Genomic DNA, 25,200 nt, shown 5'->3' with positions numbered 1-25,200 from the left:
AATGTCCGATGGACACAGCGATTCATTCATGTTAATCTGATCCAAACTAAATATGCAGTGTATATTTTTGTTAGTGAACGTTCTCACATCAAAGAAACAGTAGGGACACACCCACACGCTGTGGATACAGTATGATTTCTGCAACTCCCCCAACAGTTCACACCAGACGCTCACAAGTGGCACAACAATTCAAACATGAAATAAGCTGCATGAAAGAGCCATCAATAAGAGAAAAAGAAGCAATAGCATCGCACAACTCAGGTTCAGCGAGCGACATAAATGTCCAAATATCTGCTTGACATTTCAGTCATGTTTACTCAGAGCATATTTCCAAAATGATTTAGTGATTTAGTCCCTGAATACATGAGTGCTCACAGCATCGCTGAACTGTCGATGGATCATCTGTGGTCATAACAGAGCAGCGATGGACTTCAAAATGAGGGAGTCCGATTCCAGTAGAGGGTCCAGGGTTTATCACTGTTGGCGACCGACAAGCCATCGGGTGTTTGAAATGCATGGTGTGGGCCGCCTGTGCACCGAGTTATGTTAGGACTATTATTACTGACGATCATGCTAGGAGTTAGCCTGGCATCATACCTGACCTATATTAACTATAAAAATAATCAGGGATGACAATGTTCATTTCTTAGTATATTGACATGCTGGTACAGGCATATATATATATATATACACACACATATCTATCCACACAATTCATATGAGGCCATGCTCTGTCATCAAAGTATCTTTAAAGATGTTGACTATGACTGTGTGGTCGTGAAAATAAAAGACACAAGGCAGATAGCAGGAAACTTCTTTTAATGGTTTTGCAAATTGCGCCATGTGCTGCGAATAAAAGTCAAACTTTGAAGAGCTCAAACATTTTAGCAATTTCTGAGATTAAAAGTCATTTTTCCCCAATCCACAACTGTGGCTACGGAACAATTTTCTTCTCCATACTAAATTTTTTTCTAATATTCTAAATCATCCCCCGGTTCGATATTGCACCCACATTGCAGCAGCCATGCAGAAATTCTCCCTCGCTTTGAGCTCCGTCCCATAAATGACTAAGCAAAAGTAGCAAATGCCAGCCAATGAAATCTACGTTTTAAATTTGTAAGCAGTCTACAGTTGTGCCAGTCTAGAAATTTTTGATCATGCGGAAGGATCCCACGGCCGGGGAGGCAGCGCCCCAGTCTGTATACTTGTGGTACTCGCCACGTTCCAGGAAGTACTGGTATCCGCGGTAGTTGGGCTGCGCGTACAGAACCCAAGCACCATCCATCACCTGGCAGGAGTAGAACTCTCGAAACTTCAGGGCCTCATAGACAGAAGGGCAATCCTCCCCATACTCTGCAGCTTGACCCCCGAAATCTTGCTTGTCGTAGAAGCGGATCTTCCAGGACTTTCCATACACCTTTAAATACACATTAAAAAAGAGATTGAGACTGAACAACGTTGCATTTAAACTGTATATTCATCTGAATTTCCACCAGCCTCATATCTCTTTAATTGGCTTTTGGCTGCTTTCCTGGTATTCCTCACCAAAAGGAAGGCTGATGCCAAACCGTGAGCCTGTTATATCTCCTTTTTGTCTGGTGGTATTTGGTTAAGCAGTGCCAGGTCAGTGGGCTCAGAGGTCTTTTCAGTGCCAGTTGGAAACCTTCCGGCTCGCAAGTTAACCCCAAACTCCAACCACAGACGGGTTGATGCTTTCTAGGTGCCATTTAAGATCATTCCAGTTTTGTATAAACTTATTATTTTGTGCCTCCATCTTAAAGATGATACGCTCAAATTCATTTCTAAAGTGATAGAAAAAGTGCATTGAAAAAAAAAAAAAATTCCTACATCAAATGAACTGAAATACATACATATATACATGTACATATTTCTGTTTAGGTCCAAAGCGGCTAAATTGCTGTTACAACTAGTCATTCAGAAAAGTCTTACATTCTTGATGAAGCGACAGGACTTGATGCTGTCGTTGAATCCCATCCACTTGTGGTGGTCGGAGTACTCTCCGGGGCTCAGCACGTACTGGTAGCCGGTGTAGTTTGGGTGCTCGTACAGAACCCAGCTCCCACTGTCCACCTTGAGGGAGTTGCAGCGGCTGAAGTAAGAGCGCAGGTCGAGGCAGTCGCCGCTGCACTCATAGCTGCGGCCCTGGAAATTCACGTCTTCAAAGAACACAATCTGACACGGAAAAAAAATCCAGTTGTACAAGTCAGAAAAGCGGCATGGAGATCTTGAAAGGCTTTTGCAAGCACCACATTGCATCTTACCTTCCCCATTTTTCCTGATATCGCTCTCCTCCCAGCCTGCTGCAGCTGTGATGTGGTTTATATCGAAATGGGGAATGTGCAGACGAGGGAGAACTATTATCGTCTCAATTAGCATATCAGCAAAATGGTCGAGTTTGATTTCCCTTTGTCTAAAAGTGATGGCTCCATATCAAAGAATTCACCAGGAATCAAATGTGAAACACACACATTGTTCATAAAGGCAACGGTGTGTTTGTGAACCGTGTCTCATTGTTCCCTCTGCATCAGCAGGTTCGGCAGGAATAATACTTATTTACACTTTATTTTGGAGTCAATTTACTGAAAAAACTTGAGTCAACAGTAGCTGTTGCGAGAAGAAGCCAGTGCTGACCTGAGGGAACTATCATCTGAAGGCCAATAAAAGTATGTATTTCTAAGCCTGCTTCTTCCTCCCCAGTCCAAATTATTGGTGAAAACAGAGCAATAATGTGTTCCTGATCTTCACTTCTTAAAGAACAAGCCATGCACACCTAAGGCTTACAAATTTAAAGGGTCACCGACACCAAGTCAACCAAGACATAATTACAATGAAGAATTAGTGCGTTGTTATTCTCTGTATACAAAAACAAATCTATAAAATTTCGTTTCCATATACTGTGATGCAGATGACTGCGAAGCTCGGTTGTTATAACTGGCACAAACACTGCCGCTATCTTGAGACATAACTGGAGGCACCGACTCTGTAAACAGCAGAGTGCACGGAGGCAGAGGAAGTATAGAGTAATACATTGAAGATTTGAGCCGTTTGTCAACAGTTTTTAAGGAAGAAGTGCAGGTTAATTTCAATGAAGGAATTATTTCATTCAAACCGCAATGTTCTGCTGGCAGTGATAGTTGAAAGGTGCTGGTGGATGCCACTTGTCCCTTGCTCTTATAAGTTTCTTCACCCATTTCTTATGGAGCTCTAGATCTTTTGGGGAGGGGAGCAGGCTTACAGCCTTATTGGCATGATTCGAACACCCACCCGCCAACGGTTTGGCATCTCTTCTCTGATATTAATACTGAAGAGCTTGTTTACTTCTACGTAACGGATCCCACTCTAGGGAATTTGAATTGACTTTTACACTTAGCTAGCCTTGTAAATTATTATTTCATACTGGGTATACTCTGGCAAGTGTCAGAGAGAAATGTACATTTATTATAGCGATATTATAGAGTGCTATGCTACTGTAACTCTGAAATTTCTTAACACCAAACATGAAATCTTTGGTATCTCATAAAAATCAGAATGAACCACAGATGTTTGTTTTTAAAGTGCTACAACTGTCATTTGACTTACCTCACAACTTCCTGACCGAATAGTTGTCGTGGTAGAGTATTGTTTGTTGCCATATGAGATGGATGTATTTGTTTATTTATTTATTTTTTTGGATGACGACACGGTCTAAGATGTCAAACATGATGATATCTTAACAAATGAGACGAGTAAATAAAAAAATAATGTAAACAGGACAAAATGAAACTTTCATGTAAAGAGTATGTTTTTTTCCAAGAGGCTGTACTTCCTGCTTTGTAATGTTGGCAAGGTGGTTTGGCAAAGCAATGCACCGAGCCAGATTTCAAGTGTGCACACTCCATTCCAGATGGTGGCGTCCGCTACCAATCTCAGCGGCCGGTGAGAAATATTAGCAGCCAAATGGGGATGGGGCTTCTTTTATAACAATAACATATGAAAGGTTGTTGTTTGTGTGTGAGAAAAATAAGAAAAAAACATGTTGCTAGTTTTGTTTTGTTTGGGGGAGGTTATTTATCTTTTTATTTTACACAATTTTATCCAAAACCAAAAGAGAAAACAATGACATTTAGGCCGTTTTTCTGATAATATATTTAGATTTGAAATTTATTTCTTGTAAGACTTTTAAAGAAGAACTTATTTAGTACATTAATGATGTACTAATGTACCAACAATGTGATATTTCAGCAGTGAAGAAGACTGAAAACGTACTATTTCTTATAATATATTTACATTTCCTTTAACAAATGCACAAAATTTGGCCGTTGAAATTCAGTTCCTGTAAGACTTTTAAAGAACAACTTTTTTAGTACATTAATGATGTACTAATGTATCAAAATGCGATATTTCAGTCGTGAAGGGGACTGAAAACTACTATTTTTATGATGTCAACCAAGTGTAATGATGGAAAAATGGTCTTAAACCTATGGTGAAATCGGTGTGCAGGTGTCAGCTATGTTGAATTTAAATGCTTCCACAAAACTGCCCATTTAAATCGGGAGGTCACCCCAGAATCTCAGGAGGTGCAGAAGTGAAACTGTAGAAAACTATTTTCTCTGGTGCATGATGATATTTTGCAGCCATATATCTGGTCCTTCTTGAAGCCATGAATATATAAATCACTTCCATCGCAATAGTTGTGCACATTAATAACCCCGCACTGACTCAGCCTTTCCATCACACTCATCTGTGCGCTGATAAAAAGAAGCATCCAGCTTCCCATCAGCCACGTGACTTCTATCTATTTCGCTGGCATTGTTCTGGATCATGATGCTACAAATCTAATTAAAATGAGATCGCAGAGCTGCTTATTCATCAGCTTCCACTGCATTTGAATAACAAAACCCGTTTCAGCGTGTATAAAGTATAAAAGCTGTCTGGCAGCCGCAGGTTGTTGGTCAGATTCCCACAAAGACGGATCATCAAACATGGGCAAGGTAGGGCGCACTGACAACCACCCATAAAATAACCATAAACACAGTTCTCTATTTCAACAGATCATCTTCTACGAGGACAGGAACTTCCAGGGGCGCTCCTATGAGTGCATGAATGACTGTCCAGAGTTGTTCTCCTACCTGAGCAGGTGCCAGTCCTGCCGGGTGGACAATGGTTGGTTTGTCATCTACGACCGTCCCAACTACATGGGGAACCAGTATTTCCTGAGGAGGGGCGAGTATGCCGACTACTCCAATTTTGGCCTGAGCGACTCCATCCAATCCTGCCGCGTAGTTCCCCAGGTAACCACCTTCGCCACACGCTATAGCATTGTTGTGATGGCTATCTTCCAAATCAATAAAGCAGATCTCACACAGGATGCACACCGACAGAATTGGAATTTATAACAGCGGAATTAGCTTGTCTGAGCTTGATCAGTGTGTACATAGGTGTAGAGTCTGACCCACTTTCTAACCAGAAGAACCGCCAAGAAACCTAAATCTTCCCTTACATAAATCATCGTGATAAAAAAAGCAAATGAATGGATTATTTTCTGACCTTAAAGACATGATTTTTCTAAGGTGTTTTGAAGTTATGAGTTTACCTAAATGCTCACTCAGGATGTCACTCGTATGGCAGTGACCAAAGATTTGGCAATAACTCTTGATACACCAAAGTGGTGTCTGGCTGTTTACTGTCCTTGTGGGAATTAAGCATTTTGCGGCATAACATTCCTGTGTGTTTCCCCCTCAGTACAGGGGCGCGTACAGGATGAGGATCTACGAGAGGGAGAACTTTCAAGGCCAGAATTTTGAGTTGGTGGATGACTGCGACAACTTCATGGATCGCTTCCGCCTGTCAGACTGGCAGTCCTACCAGGTGGTGGAAGGCTACTGGCTGATGTACGAGCAGGCGCACTACAGAGGCCGGATGTTCTACCTTTACCCCGGTGAATACAGGAGCATGAGGAGCCTAGGGTACAGCGGTGTGAGGTTCAACTCCTTCAAGCGAATCACGGATTCCTGCTAAGACGGAGCGGAATGCTGTATGAGCAAATGAAATAAACAAGTATTTGATTTCAAGTGGTGTCTAATCTTACTAATCGACACATCCATTCGAGACCTTGTGGAGGTTTAAAGTAAGAACTGAAATGCTTAAGACTTAATTCCAAGGCAAGTCATTTCCATGGGCAGAGGAATCAGAGTCAGATGTCTGGTAGTAAACAGGGACAAATGTAGGATGAACAAAATTAAGCGGTGAAAGAGAAACATTTGAAAATGGATGGTAGTTTATGTGACCACTAAAACAGACTTAACAGGACCTGTGTGCTCCTGAAAACAGGGCAACAGGCTTTAATTCAGGGGAGTCCTGACTGTTCCAGAAACAGGTGCAGGTTTTTGTTCCAACCCATCAAGCACACACAGTTTAACCAATCAGGTGCCAGCTGAAACAAGCAGCACCAGACTGACAATCCACTGAATACAGTCTTCAGACACCTGATCGGTGAAGCTGTGTGTGCTAGTTGGATTAGAGCAAAACTTGCACCACCTCGGCCCTTTAACACTTTAAGAAATCGTGTGATAAATACTTACTTCTTAACAACAATACTTGCTTATTCATATTTTCTTCAGCTGATTCTAGGATGCCAGGATTCACAGGGGCATTAGATCAGTGGTCCCCAACCTTTTTATCACGCAGACCGGTCAACGCCCAACAATTGGAACGTGGCCCGGGGGGTGTGAAGTTGCCACTTTGAACCGTCAGATTAGGCCTGTACATGTTTGTGTGCCCACTAAGACTCACAAACTCTCCTCCTCTTGACCAGTGCCCTCATGCTGTCTGACTCTGGTCGCTATGGTAACGTTTAAACCACAAAATAAAACACGTGACAATTTTAAGTCATCATATGGTTAAATCAATGGGAGCCCTGAATTTGTTCCTCTGCAGAGAGGCAGTAGATGGTTGCGCTAAATTTATATTTCAAGTACTATTGTACTATTGACTATTGTTTATTAAAAACTTTCGTCTTCTTGGAAGTTGTAGGCTCTTCTGTCTCTTCACTGAGCCTTTCCCCTTTGCAAAGAAACGGCTGTATCCTATTCATTTTGCAAGCATGTGGGTTAAATTTTGGCTGTCAAGTGGCCAAGGCTTAACTGAGAGAATCCAGTCGTTTTTCAAAATAAAAGCTCCTTCAGACTCAGATAATGCACAAAACGGTAATAAATATTTCTTGTGCGGCCCAGTACCCATTGATCCACTGACCGGTACTGATCCCCAGCATGCAGTTTGGGGACCACTGCATTCAATCACCAAATATGTTGTGAAAGGTGGTGAACAACCTGGAAAGCTGCCAATCCATCACATGGGCCATATAAACAGACAGGCGCTCACCAGCAGACGAGACACCAATTCATCTCGGTCTGTATATATCAGGTAAGCACCAAACCCATGGATGCCACAAACTATATTGTTCAAAACCATTACCTGATGATGCATGAGAGTTGTTTTGTTTTTTTTTTATCTCAAGAGCAGTAGCACCAACAATTGCCTTTTTTTAAAGGGTCCCTTACTCAGTTCTGGAACTATGCATAAATTAGCAGTATGCAATGATGTGCAAAGTTGGTAATGTTGAATCAAAAAGCCAAATATGTGTCAATTTCTAAGTAAATTGGAATTCAGCGCAATACACGAGGAAAACCGTGCCTGGTTTTCCAAGCAACCAATGCCATCGCTGCAGCAGCCACGGCAGTTTTGAGGAGATGCCTGCTATTCATGCATCATGAGGCCTGAAAGTTTGTTGAAAACAAGCAGCAAAAGACAATACTGAAACATCAAAACAGCGGGATGCAACGTGAACTTGAAATCTGGCTCAGTGCATTGCTTTGCCGAACCATCTTGCCAACATTACAAAGCAGGATGTATAGACTGGGGTGCATAGCTACAAGCTCAAAACAAGAAACATACTATGGATGTTTTTCCTCTATTTCTATAACTAGTAAACCCATTGTAAATGGAAATATAATAAATATTTACTGTATATAGACAATACACCTTTAAATCCCTGCTAAATACACACTTTTATAGGCATGAATTTATGTAATATAACCTCTAATATAACCTATCAAGGCCCAACTGTCCACCGTCGTGTTTGAGCAAGTGGCATTGGTTCTGTTTTGCCTGTCAAAACAGCGATCCAAAAAGTGCTTTATAAATTAGGGATGCCCCGATCAGGATTTATGCTGGTGATCAATGATACCGATCAACCATAGTGCCGATCACCAGCAGATCACCGGTACCAATCACATGGATAGACCATGAAATTGTACTCAAAATGAGACCTCCTGTGGACATGACGTGACAAAAACTAACCATTAAATCATTTTACTTTAGATCTGTTTTAATATACCTCTTCAAGGAGGCAAAAAATAGAGAAAAAAAACTTTGCATAATGCAGCAACTATTATGTCAAAAGGACAACTGAAAAACATGTCTGTGAAATATTTACATAGTGGCCGCTCGTAGCGGTACTCTGAGACAGAGAGAACTGCATTTGTGTTTCAGATTCATGCGGCTAACAAACGCTGCGCCCGACTAAAAAGCGGATGGATTTTGTCATTTCCGTCTCCACGTATTTTTGGGCAATTTGCTTAGTGTTCAAAATGTCACACTTCAATGACGTATTTGATTTTAACGCGCTTCCTTGCACAGTATTTTCCCATGCATGTGCTGCAGGACGTAAAGTTTACATGAGAGATTGAAAGAACCTCCAAAGCAGACATGCTGCCACTGAGTGAGCAGCTTGTAGCGGACGCATCACAAACAGTGAGGCTTCATCAGAGTATCGGCTGTTGTTTGTTGTGTTTTGTGATCTGCAATGATAGATATCGACCGATCATGATCGGTGACCAATGGAATGGGGCACCCCCAATATAATAATTATTTTATGACAGATTATTATGATTATTATTTATCACAATTCAGTGTTTTGATCCCTCGGCGCCCAACCTATTATCATCTGAAACTGCAAGGCATCGTTTCCAGGACAAAAACTAAATAGGGCTGCTGTCCTTCGTGAGCATGAATTCTCTCCACTTCCACAAAAACAAATCGCTCAAATCTTCACTGAATTTCCTTCAGTTTCACCTATGACCTGCAAGTTGCCAGCTATTGACAAAGGCGAAGACAAAGAAAACCAATGAAGTTCATGGATGCGGTAAACAAGGACACGAAGAGGATGGTTGTGGCTAGAGAGGAAGATCGAGATTGGTGAAGGAGCAGGAGGCTGACTTGCTGTGGAAACACCTGATCCTGAATGAATTTCATTGAAAGCATGACGGCACAGCGCGTTGTGGTTCCCTGCAGCCTCACAGCAAGCTGACTCACTGTTCACACCACACTAAACATTTGTGTGCTACCACACGAGAAGAAAGAATATTAGGGTGCAAAAATAGGAATTAAACCGTTTCCTGACTTTTATCACTGAGATCTTCACTTAAATAACCTTTGACTGAATAACATTTGACTAAAAACAGGAGCTGGATTTGTTGTGCTGCTTGTGATTTCAAAGGATAAAGGCAGATCCCCTACATGGTGGGAGAACAGCCCGAAAGCTTCCCATTGACTTCTTTATGGACAGACAACAATACAGTATCTATACAGTACGGACATTTTCAACAGAGTTGTATATATTGCAGCTCTGACTGTTGAGGATGCTTTCATGGCATGTTGCTAGGTAAGGGCTTTTCACAATTGCCATACGTACTTTCATTCACATTCAGCAGGTATAAAACGGTTAGCCCCGGCAGGAGGCAAACACTAATATCCCGAGCTGTTGGACAAACAATCATGGGCAGGGTAGGTCCCAAAGATCGGTTTTGTTGAGCTCTCGTCTTACCGGATTCATGTTCATGTTTGTCGATGTAGATCATCCTCTATGAGGACAGGAACTGTCAGGGTCGTTTCTATGAGACGAGCAGTGACTGTCCAGAGCTGTCCACCCATCTTAGCCGTTGCCAGTCCTGCAGGGTGGAGAGCGGCTGCTTCATCGTCTACGACCGTCCCAATTTCATCGGAAACCAGTGTCTCCTGAGAAGAGGCGAGAACATTGACAACATGAGCATTATCGGAATGAGAGACTGCATTAGGTCTTGCCGTCAGATCCCACTGGTAGCCCTGTCAATTTTGCTTGGTCTTGTTGGCTTGTGCTGGTCTTGTTCATCTTGCTCGTCTTCATCCACAGCATCGTGGTCAGTTTAGAATCAAGATCTTTGAGAGAGAGAACCTGGGAGGTCAGATGAACGAGCTGACCGACGACATCGAGGACATCGAGGAGCAGCTCCTCATGTCCGACTGCCAGTCCTGCCAAGTGTTGGAGGGTCACTGGCTGCTGTTCGAGCAGCCCCAGTTCAGAGGCCGGATGGTCTACGTGAAGCCCGGCGAGTACAGAAGCGTGCGGGAAATGGGAGCAACCTCAAGTATGAGTTTGATGAGCCTGAAGAGAATCACTGAGTCTTGCACCTAAAACCTGCAGAGGACTCTCAAAACGAGATCAACGTCTATTTGGTTGAAATTGCTTGCTTTAATTTACCATAGAAATAAACAGAAACATTGATAATCCTTCAGTCTAGTTCTTCTTGTGTGATTTTGAAAAGTTCAAATCGGGTCTGAGGTGACATACCATTTCTTGCCGGTTACTTTTTGACGATCACTCCTTATGAAACCTAAAGTAACAACCCACCATCCCATCCCAAGGTGATGGGAAAAAACACCTGTTACTCAGAGAGCTACCTGAGCTGCTTGTGATCTACTGGTCAATATCCACATCCCAACCAGACACTGGCATCACCATTGGCGACTTTAAACTGATACAGTTCTCAGAATCAAAGGATCAAAACTCAAATCATCACTAGACAACGGGCAATAACTTTAACATGGTAAGTGGATTATAAAATAAAAACATTTTTTTCAGAATTAAAAAGATGAAAAAACCAGGAAGTACACAGCTCTTGAATACATCACAGTGTAAATTCTCACGCTAGAAGGCAAGATTATTACAGGATTCCATCCCCGGCTTTGACCATGAACCTTCAACATGAAGCCAGGAGCAGGCTGAAGTGAGGCATGTGAAGAGATTACATCTACCCTCTGACCTGGTAGCAGAATACCTCAGTCAGTGGTGAAGCGCTCACCACAAAAACCACCCAATAGACCAGTGTTTGAAAATGAATGAACAGGCAGTCACTGATGTGAACAAGCCCTGCGTCTACCTGAAACATGACCCTAGAAATGACTTGTCAATATGTTGCGCTCCAATAAAGCTCAGGTTTAAATGGCTAAACTTGTGTTCAAATTTTATTGCATGATATGCATCATGTATTATCTTTTAGAATGCTTGTAAAGAAACATAAAACTCAGCAAACAGTCATCTGTTTTAAACCGATATTTCCAATTTCTTTGAGTGATTTTACCAGCACAACACACACCCACATGCAGTATATAGATAGTGTAAGGTACCCATGAGAAAGAACAAGAGTCACACACAGACAGACATGCAAAAATGTGCATGCCTCTGTAAGCCAACTAAGTTAAGTGATAAACAAATAAATAAATAAGAAGGTAACACATTTTAAAAATGTGTTTTAAAATTAGAGCCATGACAGACTCATAGTAGAACTGTGGTTCAACCACAGTGAGAGAAGCCAGTTGAGGTTTCCTCCCTGGTACACCGGCACAGAGAGGAGTCCCCGGGGCAGACAAGGTATCTCTTGGTTGGTCTGGGAAACCCTATGTATTCCCGGGGAACACCTGGAGGAGGAGTCTGAGGATCAGGAAGTCTGGGACTCCTTGCTCTGGCATTGGCTCGGCAGACAAGACAATGACTAACTGATGAACAAAGTAAATACATGAAAAGCACACTATTATTGTTGTACATTTTGTATGGACAACTTTTAACGTTTCCTGAAAACTGCAAACTACTGCATCAAAAATGTGTACACAATATTCCAGTAATGAGCTGCCAGTGTTGTAATCGAAAAATCGGTGGAGGTTTCATTAAAGGGTCTGGCCTGGTCTGGTAGAAAGAAAAGTCTTTGTGGTCCTGTTTGAATATGGGTTAGCAACTCAAAACTGTAAAGGCTTTTAAATTCGGGTGCTGGGTCAGGACTTTGAACAATGGTGGGGCACTCAGTCTTTGTCCCAGTCCAGGTATAAATGTTCCATGTTCAGGCAGAAAGGGCATCAGTTCACTCAGAGCTCTCTGATAGATCACCAACACCTCCACCACCAACATGGGCAAGGTTGAAAACATTAGTTTTCAATTGAAAATTGCAATTGGATTTTAAACTGATATTTATTAATTGTGTCAATTTTCCCTTTTTTTCCAGATCATTCTTTTCGAGGAGAGAAACCTCATGGGTCGTTCTGTCGAGTGCATGAGCGACTGCCCTGAGCTGACCTCCAACCTGAGCAGGTGCATGTCCTGCAGGGTGGAGAGCGGTTGCTTCATGATCTACGAGCGCTCCAATTTCATGGGGAACCAGCATCTGCTGACCAGGGGTGAGGTCTCTGACATCACCAGTCTGATCGGAATGAGCAGCGGCGTGAAGTCCTGCCGTCTGATCCCCATGGTAGGTCCGACCCGGTGACTTATCCCACCGCGCCAGCGCTGGCACTAAAATCTTCCACTCAATTCAACAGCACAGAGGACAGTTCCGGATGAGGATCTACGAGAGGGAGAACCTCAGCGGACAGATGAACGAGCTGATGGATGATGTGGAGAACATCCAGGAGCAGCTCCGTATGAGTGACTGCCAGTCCTGCCAGGTGCTGGAGGGTCACTGGCTGCTGTTCGAGCAGCCCCACTTCAGAGGCAGGATGATCTACGTGAAGCCCGGGGAGCACAGAAGCATCAGGGAGATGGGAATGAACAGCATGAAGATCATGAGCATGAGGCGTATCACTGACATGTGCATGTAAATTTTTTCACCTAAATAAATGATTTGTCCTAAACACTGCTATTTCCCTTCTTTCATTTAAAGCAGGACGAGCACAAAGAGCCAGAAATTACAAATTCAACTCATTACTGTATGACAGCATGTGTTGGATAGAAATGGCAAACACAAATGTGTTTCATTCATTTTAGTTGGATGGGTTCAGTATAATACAATAAGCTGGAAAAGGTTGCTGGTCTGGTGCGTGATTTAAATATCACCATAAGCTAAAAGGATGAGGCACCAACTGGTGTCAGTAGAGGGTGCTGTGCAGTTGAAGAATGTATGATCTAACATGGTACTGATGTCCTCATTGAAAAGAAACACAAATCCAGGAGCACATTTGATCTGGACAGCTGACAACAGAGCAGCCTCCCTTGCACAATTAGGAAATGAAGGAGGAGCCGGGGGAAAGCAAAGAAAACGAAATGGGATTTTGTTCGTTTCTCATGGATAGATGTCCTTTGTAGGCCCTGTGGAATCTTTGTCAAAAATGCAAGATAGGAACCGGCGGTTAGCATTTTCGCTGGGAAGATATTTTAGCATATATATGACCTTCAAACTGTTTTCATTTCAATTGCTCCTCTTTCTCACATGGTCATCACACAGATCTTAGGTATTTGCTCTGGACAGCTCATGTCAACATTGTTTGACATGAGATGTATGTCCCAATGTTGTCCCGTCCCAAATAAAGATGGGAAACACCCACTTATCTTGTTATAGGTGTATATTGTTGAGCGTGAACTCTACCCAATAATCGACGATCATTGATGTCCAAAAAAGATCAAAGTTCAATAATCAAGTGCAACTTCAACTTTTGCATCAAGAGCAGCAGTTGCGTGCATGCCTGTCAGTTCATATTTTTTTCCCTCAAAATAAATCCCCAGGACCACCGGCATCCCTTCCACTAGCCTGCCACGTGTTGAGTTTGGTAGTCGCTGCAACGTTTTATCATGAGAGATTTCTGGTTTGACGGACTTCATTCTAGATCGGCGGTGGGACAGAATCTCGATGTGTGAGGTGTATTGCATTTAGATTATCGGGGCACACCACACAGTATTCTTCTAATTCTTCTGTGACTATACCTTTTGGGAAACAACCCAAGCTTAGCGCACAGGAAGTCTAACATTCAAGAAACAAAACAAAATGCTCAAAAAACATCTCAGTTTTCCACCAATCTATGAGCCTTTCCACTTAGTTTGATGGCTGGTGCTCTTACTTTCCGACCTTAGTCTTTCCATTACACTCCTCCAAAGTGCTTGAAAAAAAACCCATGTATTTTGTTGATGCTGCCCGTACATCACTAGTGTTTTATTTATCTACTTTTTTTTCACATAAACTATACCCCCGTATTCTTAACTCAAAAAATGTGTGATTTTTTTTTGCCCTAGGTTGCTACTGTTGATAAAATCATCAAGTGAGCTCTAAATTGAGAATTAGATTTCTTTTTCTATTTTCAGAAACACATTAGGTCTTTGAAACTTGTGTCAGACGATTTGATCTCGGGGCCACCTTTCCCACATGGGCCCGGGGTCCATTCAGTAGAACTGATTCATTACTCTTCATATTGTGATCAACAACCATATTTAATCTACTTACACGTAAACAAACCAAAGCCATGTGAAATGACATTTAACCATGTGATCATCAGCAAAGATATTTGTCAGAGGAAGGTCCAACCAGTAGCAGAACCAGGTGCAAGTCATATTCATCAAAGAAAAAAAAAAAGAAAAAAAAGCACACTTGATGCAAACTGTTGACAAAATTGGAAAAACTGAATAAAATTCTCAATAATATAAATATAATAAAACCATGTCTAAATATCATAAAATAGAAACAATATATATTATTTAAACTTCAAAGAGGTCAAGTCAATTCAGTGATACACCACTGCCATCATACGTGGCTAATGTATTAAATGTATTAAAACTGAGGTGTAAAGGTGTATGACCCAAAGGGGGCACTCGCAGCCCCACCATAGGCCCCAGCCCTATGGTTAAGAATCAATGACTTAGACAACTATTATATATATAATTGTTGCGCTTGCTGAACCACAGCGCCACCTGCTGTTCTGGAGCAGTCATCCTCCATTTAGTGAGACAAATCAAATCATAAACAGCAAATTTTGTCCCTTAAATTTGATTTTCTTTCAAAACTGGAAACAATCATCAATACTTCTCCTTTAGTTGATAAGGTTTTACCATCCAGGTGAAGCCTCTCTGTTGCAGTTTGAGGCCATTTCTTCCTCTCTGTTGCAGTTTGACTGTCACACATATGATGTGACCCAATGCTTTTGACATGAACATATCATGATCATCACTCAAAGTCTCAGTGTTGATCCTAGTATTCACACATGAATGGCTCAACAAACAGCAGGGAAAACCATCTTTTTGTCTCCGCGAATGTACGAGTGCGTCAAGCTGTTGTCACCCAACAAAAGGCTAATCATTGACGGCCAATCGGGGGCGTTGGAGTGAAAAACAAAACCTTTGTCAATGATCTTGTGTTGTCAAAGAAAGCGCTCATTTTTGGATTTTTCTCTGAGATAATCTGTTCTTAAGTCTTCTCAGGTCACCTGTCACGAATGTGTGTGACCGATGACCCTCAGCGGTCAAAAGGCCTGTGTGGCCTGATGCAAGCTCAGGGGTTTAAACAATGGCAGGCAGGTTTTTTTGGGTGGATTTGTACAGGTATAAAAGTAGCAGTTAAAAAAGCATCGTCACAAGTCTAACACCGAAACAGTTCCCCGAGCAACAAGCAGCGGCTGACATCATGGGCAGGGTGAGCTCATCGGACTGTTTTTTTTTTTAATGAATTCTAGAATAGGTTTAACTGATGTGACCTCATTCTGCTCAGATCATCTTCTACGAGGACAGAAACTTCCAGGGTCGTTCCTATGAGACCAGCAACGACTGCTCTGACACGTCCTCATACCTGAGCAGGTGCCAGTCTTGCCGGGTGGAGAGCGGCAGTGTCGTCGTGTACGATCGCCCGAACTTCATGGGGAACCAGTATCTGTTGAGGAGAGGCGACTACTCTGACTACATGAGCATGATGGGAATGAGAGACTGCATCAGGTCGTGTCGCATCATCCCCATGGTGAGATTTGCTTAGGCTTTTCTTTTACGTTATTTGCTAAATTTATGCAAGAAAACAACCTGTGAATAGTCACAGTAAAATAGCTTGACTGATAAATGAATCATTGGGAAGTTAAATAAATCCCTTTAGAGTGTAGAGAAGTCTATTTGGACATTTACATTTTCTTTAGATTTCACATTTATTTATATAGGTAAAGGGAATTTACATTGGGATTGTTGAGCTCCAAATGAAGAGAAGGTATGTGGTTTTCCATTCATTAAAACAACATTATATTACTTTAATATATTTTTATTTTATATATATTTTTATTAAAATATTTTAGAAAATACAAACATTTTAGGATCAAAAGTATCATTTAAATTTTTTTTCTGTTGTTCCCAAGTGACGATCTCATACATTTTTACAGTCAGCCAAGTCATTCAAGTCAGACTAAATATCTATTTACTGAACAGTCTTCTCCTCCATATGAGTCTGCATTTAAAACAATTATTAGATGTTTAACAACTCCTTCTGATTCTGGTGCCCTGGTTGGATCTGGAATCTAGGGGACTTTAAATTAGTTTACAGTTTTAACTTTCTAACTATTGTACTCTACAACTCCTCACTTGGGGGAAGAAGTAGTAGGGTACGCTACACTACATAGTAATGGACACTTGTTCAATGTGCAATACCCGTTTCTATGGTGCAATAACCTATTTTAATCTAGTTTAGCTGTAACTTTTTTATTTTATTGTATTTTCAATTTTATTTTTAGGTTATTAGTATGATTATTTTATTTTTATTTTTTTATTCTCTGTGTGATGCATTTAAGTTTATTCTGTAAATTTCCTGGAGGGAGTCATCCCAAAGGGATCAATAAAGTCTAGGTTAAGTCTAAGTCTATGCTCGTGCAGACCACCTAAAATGACTTGGTGGGCTGGATTTGCCCCCCCAGCCTTGGGTTTGAAACTGATTAAAAAATCACATTAAATGGTTGGAATTGAGTGTTTAATGTGAGTATTCAATATTCATACAGCGGCCAGAGATGTTAATACTTCATGAACCCGGATCACTATATTGCTGGTCTTTACTTGGTTTCACTTGGTTCTCCACAGCACAGAAACCAGTACAGGATGAGGCTCTATGACAGGGAGAACTTTGGAGGCCAGATGCACGAGCTCACAGACGACTGCGACAACATCATGGATCGCTACAACATGAGCGACTGCCAGTCCTGCCAGGTCCTGGAGGGCCACTGGGTGCTGAACGAGCAGCCCCACTACAGGGGCCGCATGGTGTATGTGAGACCCGGCGAGTACAGGAGCCTGAGAGACGTGGGCATGGGAGTCATGAGAGTGATGAGTGTCAGGCGCCTCATGGATAACTGAGGACATGGCAACAAAAAACAATAAAAGCTGATCTTTCAACTTACTCTCTGTCTTCTGTCTCTTAACACTAGAATATCAATGGCTGCTTTGTTTATAATTTAGTCTTCAGACAACAGATTCCATTTATGGTTGTTTTTGTTGCTGTTTCGAATGGAACAAATGGCTGAAATGGAAAGTTTAATTTAATTTTTTGTTGGTTTGAGTTGACATTTATTGTTCAAAATACATTTTTATGATGTGTTTTGGATGTTGAAGCTTTTTGGTTTTATCCTATTTTATCTGTGAATTTTTAAATTTTTCTATACTAATTAATTTTTGTCTCGACTATATTTTTACAGAGAAGCTTGTATTTACCTTTATATAATATAATATTAAAACAAACCTATTCTTTAATATTTATTTTACCAAATGTTCCATTGAGTGGTTGACCTCACCAGCAATGTTTGATGTGATCCAACAACTTCAGTTATTAAATCATTCTCTTTGAATGACGTGTTCTGTAAGCTTTTACGGAGGAAAGGAAATGATGGTATTGTCTATACTGCAGTAAGATACAGTCCAGCACACAAGCATTCACACGCCCACCCAAATAACCTCAGTATATTTCTGGACCATGCTGAGAAACTAGCAGGTCCAGGCGGCTTCCACCCAAGAGACAATACAGGACCTCACAAGAGGTTCCCCTAAAGCCAGAACCAGATCATGAACCTCACGGTTGTGATGTTGCAGAACCACCCACTACCCCAATGTGTTTCCGGTATATAATCATCTTTGGAATGAGTGTTTTTAAAGCACTTATTCAGAAATATTGAAATCAATCAAAAGATTTGAATTTTATGGAAACATGACTAAAAGTATTAAATGCCACGTAAAAACCATTAGAAAAAAATAACACAAAAGCTGAAATTTCACTGATATGACTAAAATAATTCCTATGGAATCAATAAAACAAACCTTGAACACCATGTGTTGAACTTCTGAGGTCCCACATATTTCGCTGACATTTCTTTGCATCAAAAACAAAATTAGATAGATACATTTTCAAATGTAACTGAATGAGGCAGTCGTCTGATGATGGACGCATCTCTGGTACTCAACATAACAGAAGAACAGGTTAGACACTGTGGTGACAATCTGGAGAACAGTCGTCATAGAGACGCATCATGGGATGGTTGGCTGCAGCTGTGTGTGAAGAGAACTGACACTGAACCGTCCCTTTGAGAAGGGACATGTACAGTATGCATGTATGCATTCCAACTCAAGGTCATTTTCTGTATTGATTAGAATATACTAAACAACAAAATGTATATTGACATCTGTTTTAATCATTCACAAATTTCAAAATCTTGATCTGATCAACGACCCGACACAGTAAAGTATTTTTTTTTCAAAATGTAAAGCAGAGATCGATACCAAAAAAAAGTAAAAGTAAAAAAGGCAAAGATGTAACTACACTGCTAAATGTTTACCTCATCATTTTAGTTTTCTTGAACTGGATCAGGGATAGTTATTATTGAGTTGTTCATCGAGCAAAGCATTATAGTTGTGAAGTGTCACAAAGGACGCATCAAGTGGACCACATTCTATAGATAACTGGATAGTTGAGTCTCACAAAAGAGTTGACTCACATCTCTCATCTCTCAATTTAGACTCAAAAAGAGTAAATGTTTTTTCCTATTTTAACTACATATATAGTATCTATATATATGTAGTATAGTATTATATATATTATTTTTCGACCTTTCACCTTGACCTCTTCCTTTTTTGTCTTTGTGAGCTCGGGATTGTAATTTTTGTGACATGTAACTCATCTCTACCCATGTAGCATTTTACTGACCCACCATAACATGCCAGTTTATTCCTTCTTTGGATCCACAGCTAGTAACATTGGTATATTTTACTCGATAAACGAGACCTTAAACACGCCAAAAAATCAGCATATGTAACTGTCACGTGTGCAAACCTATTGACAAACAAGCAGCACTGTGGAATATTCTCAGCAATGAAAGAAAATTCCTTTTCTAAAAAGTGAGGTCCCCAGTCCCTGGGCATGACCAAACGTTTACATGCTTTCAAGTCAGCTGTCGAGTCAGGGCTTTGTTGGTGACGTGCCCCCTCTGTGCTCAGGTATAAAAGCAAAGGGTTAAACCAGGTAGGAACATTGCAGGACCTCCAGCCTGAGCAACAGCAGCATGAACATGAGGGGCAAGGTACAGAAAGGCCACAAATCTACAGATGTGTTTGGACATCATGTTTACGGATGGGTTTTTTTTCCTGCTAGATCATCTTCTACGAGGACAGGAACTTCCAGGGCCGCTCCTATGAGTGCATGAATGACTGTGCTGAGATGACCTCCTACCTGAGCAGGTGCCAGTCCTGCCGGGTGGAGAGCGGCTGTGTGGTCATCTATGACCGACCCAACTTCATGGGCAACCAGTACTTCCTGAGGAGGGGCGAGAACGCTGAGAACATGAGCATGATGGGAATGAGAGACAACATCAGGTCTTGCCGTATCATCCCTGCGGTGAATGTCCAGGCATGTAGTTTCTTACCTACCAGGTGATGCTCTTTTTTGTCATGTTATTAATGGCTTCTTGACCCCACAGCAGAGGGGAAGGTTCAGGATTAGGATCTACGAGAGGGAGAACCTCAGTGGTCAGATGAACGAGCTGATGGATGACTGTGATAACATCATGGAGCGGTTCTCCATGCCTGAGTCCATGTCCTGCAACGTCATGGAGGGTCACTGGCTGCTGTTCGAGCAGCCCCACTTCAGAGGCAAGATGGTGTACCTGAAGCCCGGAGAGTACCGCAGCCTGAGGGAGATGGGTGCCACCCTCTCCAGGGTCCAGAGTCTGAGACGCATCCTGGACAACTAGATCCCCTGTGAACATAATTTCTGAAATAAACAATTCAAAACATGACATGCACGTGTCTCATTTCTACTGATCAACACACATATAGTGTTATTTAAAAAAGCATGGGGAACACTATAATATGGTGGTAAGATCTTAGTCCAAGTAGAATGTCTGTCCATTCTCATAAATAAAATAGGTCAACAAGAAACAAAGTCCTTCTGTATGAATTAAGGTATTTTCAAAATGGCTGACTCTCAGTCTCTACTTTCTTCCTGGCTCAGTACAAACTACCAGACAGGCCCTCAGAGAATCGGCCACAATGGGATTTCTTAACCCAATATTAATGGCACTGCCTTTACTTTGTTCGTTAAAACTCGCATTTGAAATTTCATTGACTGCAATAAGATCAATCGGACAGCAGGTGGTGGTAGTGTCACAGTGTTCCAACTACACAAACAGGAGGCAGCACAAGTCATGAATAACATTTGGAAAACCATGGAATATGACTAACGAACACATGACTTTTGTCGCTCCCTGATATGAGCATGTTCTTTACCCAACGCACAAGTATTAAATCATCTCTTAAATTCAAATTTATAATAACACCCATCAAACACAGCTCCATTTTTATAATAAAAATGTGGTCATTTTGAACTACCTTAAAATCATAAACCTTAAGGTTCAGTCATGATATTAATTATATTTGGATCATTTCAAATTGTTATTGTTGTAACTTAAATGCAGCTCTTTTTATAATTTAATATATATCAGCTAGTTTGTTGAGTTTCTCCCGTTGACTTTCCATCTCTTGCTAGTCGGTTCCTCATTTTTACTCTATTTACAACGGAAATTCCCTCCTTCTACCCATAGTAGTTCAAAAAGCCTTTGTAGATGAAACTGGTTGTATTGCCCACTGACCACTAGGATAGGCTCTGGATAACAGGACTAAGCAGATGTATGTATGTATGCAGCAGTCCACATACGTGAAGAGCTTGTTACTGTTGAGGAAACTGAGGCCTGATATTATTATGATTATTAACCAGTGTTGAGTAGGAATAAGTACTTGTTTTGTTGTGTGTAATTATTCATGAAAATACATCATTAGAAGTGGTACTATTTAAAAATAACACATCATAATATTTTGACAAAACAATGATTTGCTGATTATACTTATGTCTTCAAGTGTGGCTGGGACTTTAATATGTTCATTTTGATTCATCAGTTACAGTAAAAAATAATTTATTCACACACAAAAAATAGTATAATTGGAAATAAAAGGTTTTTTTTCCCAGTACACTAATTCCAGCTGCCACAGATTATACATGTGATATAGTATCCCAAATATCCACAATAGTGGAAGCACAAAAAAACAGCTAGTACATATTAGGTTCAGCTATTTAGCTGAGTTTGTGAGCTCAAAACAAGAAACACACGGTGTCATGCATTCAAACGTGCAGCCAGTGGATGTGAAAGTGCTGTGCCCATGGTGAACTAGTGAGTGCACATATTTCATAATCAGGAAAAATCCATGTCATGATTCATGGCCAAACTCTTGCCGTCTAGACGGGGTCATGGGTCACAAAAGCCTAAACCAGCCTCATTGTGTTAGTGACGGGTGACACCCTGGGCAGGTCACAAGTCCATCAGAGGGCAGACAGTCACGTCGCTCATGCTCATATGAAACAGATACAGTAGGTGAAAGAAAAAAAAGGGTCATGGCCCAGAAATAAACTTCAGTATACAGTCATATTACAACTACTTTATGTAATAACATTTGGGAATTAATTTAATGTATTGCTTCAGCAATTTAGCTGTGACATTTTTTTCTAATTTTGAAGAATATAAATGTATTCAGACAAATGTTTTTAGACGCTAAATCCGGCTTATCTCGCTCCATATAAATGCTATTGCTGTTGAATACAGTCTTAATGGTTTTAGTTGGATCTTGTGATTATGATTCTCATTGTTATATTAATGACTACTACGATTATCAAGCACCTTATATTTGTAATGAAAACACTGCATATCAATGATCATGTAATAATTTACAATATAAAAGTAGAAGTTGTGTTCTCCCAATGAAGACTGAAAATGCTTAAACAGTGGTCTGTAGCAAATAATTTAAAAAATAAATTTGGCCTGGATCCTTGATCCCTGATTATTTAATGTTGTCTGTATCTTTTTTATTCTTTTGTGGTTATTCAATTTGGTATTTGTGGTTAATAATTTGGTAACAAAGCAATGAGCGGAACGTTTTGTCAATGAATACCAGCAGCTATAACTGCTGATATTTACAGTTTCGTTTACTGTTTCCTTTCATACAGGAGATTCTTTTGTCAACCACTGCATTGTTTATTTAAAGCCTTTGTGTTAAAAAGAAAAAAAAAGGCCCAAAAAAAAAAATTCCAAAGTCTTCGAGGGCCCAGTCATGTGACAGAGTACAGCACAGGCCTCAGCAGTGGTCTATACCATATTGCTGGCTCAGGGTTTTGTACAATGGGGGCCCACTGGCTCTGTACATTCTGGTCAGGTATAAAAGCAAGGGTTAAATCCAGCAGGACAGCAGTGCAGCAAGAGCAGAAGCAACAGCAACAGCTCATCGACTCCCACCATGACCACTTCTGACATCAACATGGCCAAGGTGGGAGCTGAAAACTCATCCTGCTCCTGCTCTTGAAAACACTAACACTCTTTTCTCTCTCCACCTCAGATCGTCCTGCATGAGGAGAAGAACCTCCAGGGTCGTACCCACGAGACCAGCAATGACATCTCCGACATCTCCACTTACCTGAGCAGGGTCCAGTCCGTGAGGGTGGAGAGCGGCTGCTTCATGATCTACGAGCGACCCAACTTCATGGGAACCCAGCAGCTGCTGAGGAGAGGCGAGTCCATCGAGAACCTGAGTCTGGTTGGAATGAGCAGTGGCATCAAGTCCATCCGTCTGATCCCTGTGGTGAGTGGCAAGTGAATCTCAGCTCAGCTTAGTGGGCTTTAGATTTGTAACCATTCTATAACTCTCATTACAGCACAGAGGTCAGTTCAGGATCAAGGTCTTTGAGAAGGAGAACCTGACCGGACAGATGAACGAGCTCATGGATGATGTTGAGAACATCCAGGATCGTCTGCGCATGTCCGAGATCCTGTCCTGCCAGGTGATGGAGGGTCACTGGCTGCTGTTCGAGCAGCCTCATCACAGAGGCAGGGTCATCTATGTGAAGCCCGGCGAGCAGAGGACCTTCAGGGAGATGGGCCTGGGAAGCATCAGGATCATGAGCTTGAGGCGCATCACCGACATCTGTTAGACAATTATGATTTGAAATAAAGAGCATGGCATTCAAAAGCTACCTGTGACCCCTGCATTTCTTTACTTGGAGTGTTTCACAAGTGTATACAACTGAATGACTGTACTGTATCCAGTATAAAAAAAGACCAAATGTGACCATAAAAAAAACTTGGCTATTCAAAATACATATATAAAAAAAACTCCTAAACAGTGATAAAGCTTACGTCCGAAAATATCTATAACTGTTTAGACAGTATTGAAGGCAAAGGTTCCAACAGGACCTCAAGGCTTTCATGGCCAAAGTTCCCAGTTACACGTACCACAATAACCTTTCCGGAGATGACATTTCAACATTAAAAAATAAGAAGAACTTTTCTAACATGAAATGGTGAATGAGATGACAAGTCCAGGGCAGGAACAATGAGTCTCATGTGACTTTGCCTCAAATTATTTGGGAAAGGCTGAGATGATAAATGACTGTTATATAAAAATTTACTTTTTTTTGTTTTTTAGTTATTCCTTTATTTATTTTTCATTCATAGGATGCACCTTCCCTGGATAATTCTTTAACCATGCAGGTGTATGTGCAAAACTCCAACTGGATTTAATATACTGTTTGAATTTCATATTAAAATATACATAACATCAATGATTCATTTGAACCACACCAAATGATCAGCAACATTGAATATTAGACCTGTAATCATTACTTAACTGAACAGCATTTGTCACTATTATTTACTATTGCTATATATATATAAATGTATAACTCTTCAGTTCACAACAGCGGAAGAGCAGTTTTCATCCCTGTCTGGTTCCTTGAGGATTCAAATACATACAAACACAAGTTCTATATACGGGGACTGATATCAATGTTAAAATATCTTCAGAAACGTCAGAGCAAATCATGCTACGTTTGCAACAACCATTGGGGCAAGTACAAGCAGAAATATTGAATTTATAAAAAAAAAGAAAACAACTTTGACAAATCCTTAAGAAAATCCCCAGGTAAAACACCTGTTAACTCCCCGTCTCTTGCTTTCAATGTTGACCACTTGACCCTGCTAGACAGGGTCGCAGGTCACTAGAGTCAATCCCTGTCTAGAGCTTTCCAAACAAAAGCTCAGAGGGAAATGCACAATCTTAATGTAATACACACTACACCCAACATTCTACCTCATTGTTGACAGTCATTATTAACAAAAAGAAATAGCTCAACTAGCTACGTTCCCATGTTTGAACTTGATGACATGGGACAGATATAATGGAAGTAAGGATACAATTCTGTGAAAAATTCCCATGAAGATACAGTACATCCAGATAGTAGCAGAGCCTACTACATCAGCTTCGCTCCTTCAGCGGAGTACGGATTGGCTTGGATTAAAATACAAGTGTATTAAAGTCGAATGGATGTGAACATGTAGTTTTTGTTCTGCATTTGTACTACACAACATGGTTGTTTATGGACAATATGAAGTAGTTTTATATTCCGCAGACATGCTAATTTAGCTTGTGTCGCACAGATAAAAGTAAGCTAACATTAGCTTTACAATGTTAGCTAGCAGATGTTATATATATATATATATATATATATATATATATATAAACTTGACATA

General features: G+C 40.9%; 7 protein-coding genes across 7 annotated transcripts; 6 read left to right on the top strand and 1 right to left on the bottom strand.

Annotated features, from left to right (window-relative positions):
• Positions 1–804: 804 nt before the first annotated feature.
• Positions 805–2,354, bottom strand: LOC128765797 (gamma-crystallin M2-like). Its single transcript, XM_053876906.1, has 3 exons — positions 2,283–2,354; positions 1,951–2,193; positions 805–1,417 (listed from the first exon to the last, which is right to left on the bottom strand). The coding sequence occupies exons 1-3, from the start codon at positions 2,289–2,291 to the stop codon at positions 1,142–1,144; spliced, it is 528 nt and encodes a 175-aa protein (XP_053732881.1). The 5' UTR covers positions 2,292–2,354; the 3' UTR covers positions 805–1,141.
• A 2,543-nt stretch (positions 2,355–4,897) lies between these two features.
• LOC128765680 (gamma-crystallin M3-like) lies at positions 4,898–6,049 on the top strand. Its single transcript, XM_053876632.1, has 3 exons — positions 4,898–4,991; positions 5,052–5,291; positions 5,743–6,049. Exons 1-3 carry the CDS (start codon positions 4,983–4,985, stop codon positions 6,016–6,018), a joined length of 525 nt encoding a protein of 174 aa, XP_053732607.1. The 5' UTR covers positions 4,898–4,982; the 3' UTR covers positions 6,019–6,049.
• Positions 6,050–9,834: 3,785 nt separating this feature from the next.
• LOC128766392 (gamma-crystallin M3-like) lies at positions 9,835–10,510 on the top strand. The gene is made up of 3 exons (XM_053877994.1): positions 9,835–9,843; positions 9,913–10,155; positions 10,229–10,510. Exons 1-3 carry the CDS (start codon positions 9,835–9,837, stop codon positions 10,508–10,510), a joined length of 534 nt encoding a protein of 177 aa, XP_053733969.1.
• A 1,747-nt stretch (positions 10,511–12,257) lies between these two features.
• On the top strand, positions 12,258–12,963 carry LOC128766267 (gamma-crystallin M3-like). The gene is made up of 3 exons (XM_053877789.1): positions 12,258–12,284; positions 12,372–12,614; positions 12,685–12,963. Exons 1-3 carry the CDS (start codon positions 12,276–12,278, stop codon positions 12,961–12,963), a joined length of 531 nt encoding a protein of 176 aa, XP_053733764.1. The 5' UTR covers positions 12,258–12,275.
• Positions 12,964–15,749: 2,786 nt separating this feature from the next.
• On the top strand, positions 15,750–17,443 carry LOC128766393 (gamma-crystallin M3-like). The gene is made up of 3 exons (XM_053877995.1): positions 15,750–15,758; positions 15,834–16,076; positions 17,171–17,443. Exons 1-3 carry the CDS (start codon positions 15,750–15,752, stop codon positions 17,441–17,443), a joined length of 525 nt encoding a protein of 174 aa, XP_053733970.1.
• A 1,074-nt stretch (positions 17,444–18,517) lies between these two features.
• On the top strand, positions 18,518–20,322 carry LOC128766266 (gamma-crystallin M3-like). Its single transcript, XM_053877788.1, has 4 exons — positions 18,518–18,556; positions 19,600–19,653; positions 19,725–19,967; positions 20,050–20,322. The coding sequence occupies exons 1-4, from the start codon at positions 18,518–18,520 to the stop codon at positions 20,320–20,322; spliced, it is 609 nt and encodes a 202-aa protein (XP_053733763.1).
• Positions 20,323–22,903: 2,581 nt separating this feature from the next.
• On the top strand, positions 22,904–23,603 carry LOC128766395 (gamma-crystallin M3-like). Its single transcript, XM_053877996.1, has 3 exons — positions 22,904–22,942; positions 23,012–23,254; positions 23,328–23,603. The coding sequence occupies exons 1-3, from the start codon at positions 22,913–22,915 to the stop codon at positions 23,601–23,603; spliced, it is 549 nt and encodes a 182-aa protein (XP_053733971.1). The 5' UTR covers positions 22,904–22,912.
• The last annotated feature ends 1,597 nt before the right edge of the window (positions 23,604–25,200 follow it).

The sequence above is a fragment of the Synchiropus splendidus genome, chromosome 10 (assembly GCF_027744825.2).
Source record: "Synchiropus splendidus isolate RoL2022-P1 chromosome 10, RoL_Sspl_1.0, whole genome shotgun sequence".
NCBI lineage: Eukaryota > Metazoa > Chordata > Actinopteri > Syngnathiformes > Callionymidae > Synchiropus > Synchiropus splendidus.
This window is presented reverse-complemented; position numbering and strand designations above follow the sequence as displayed.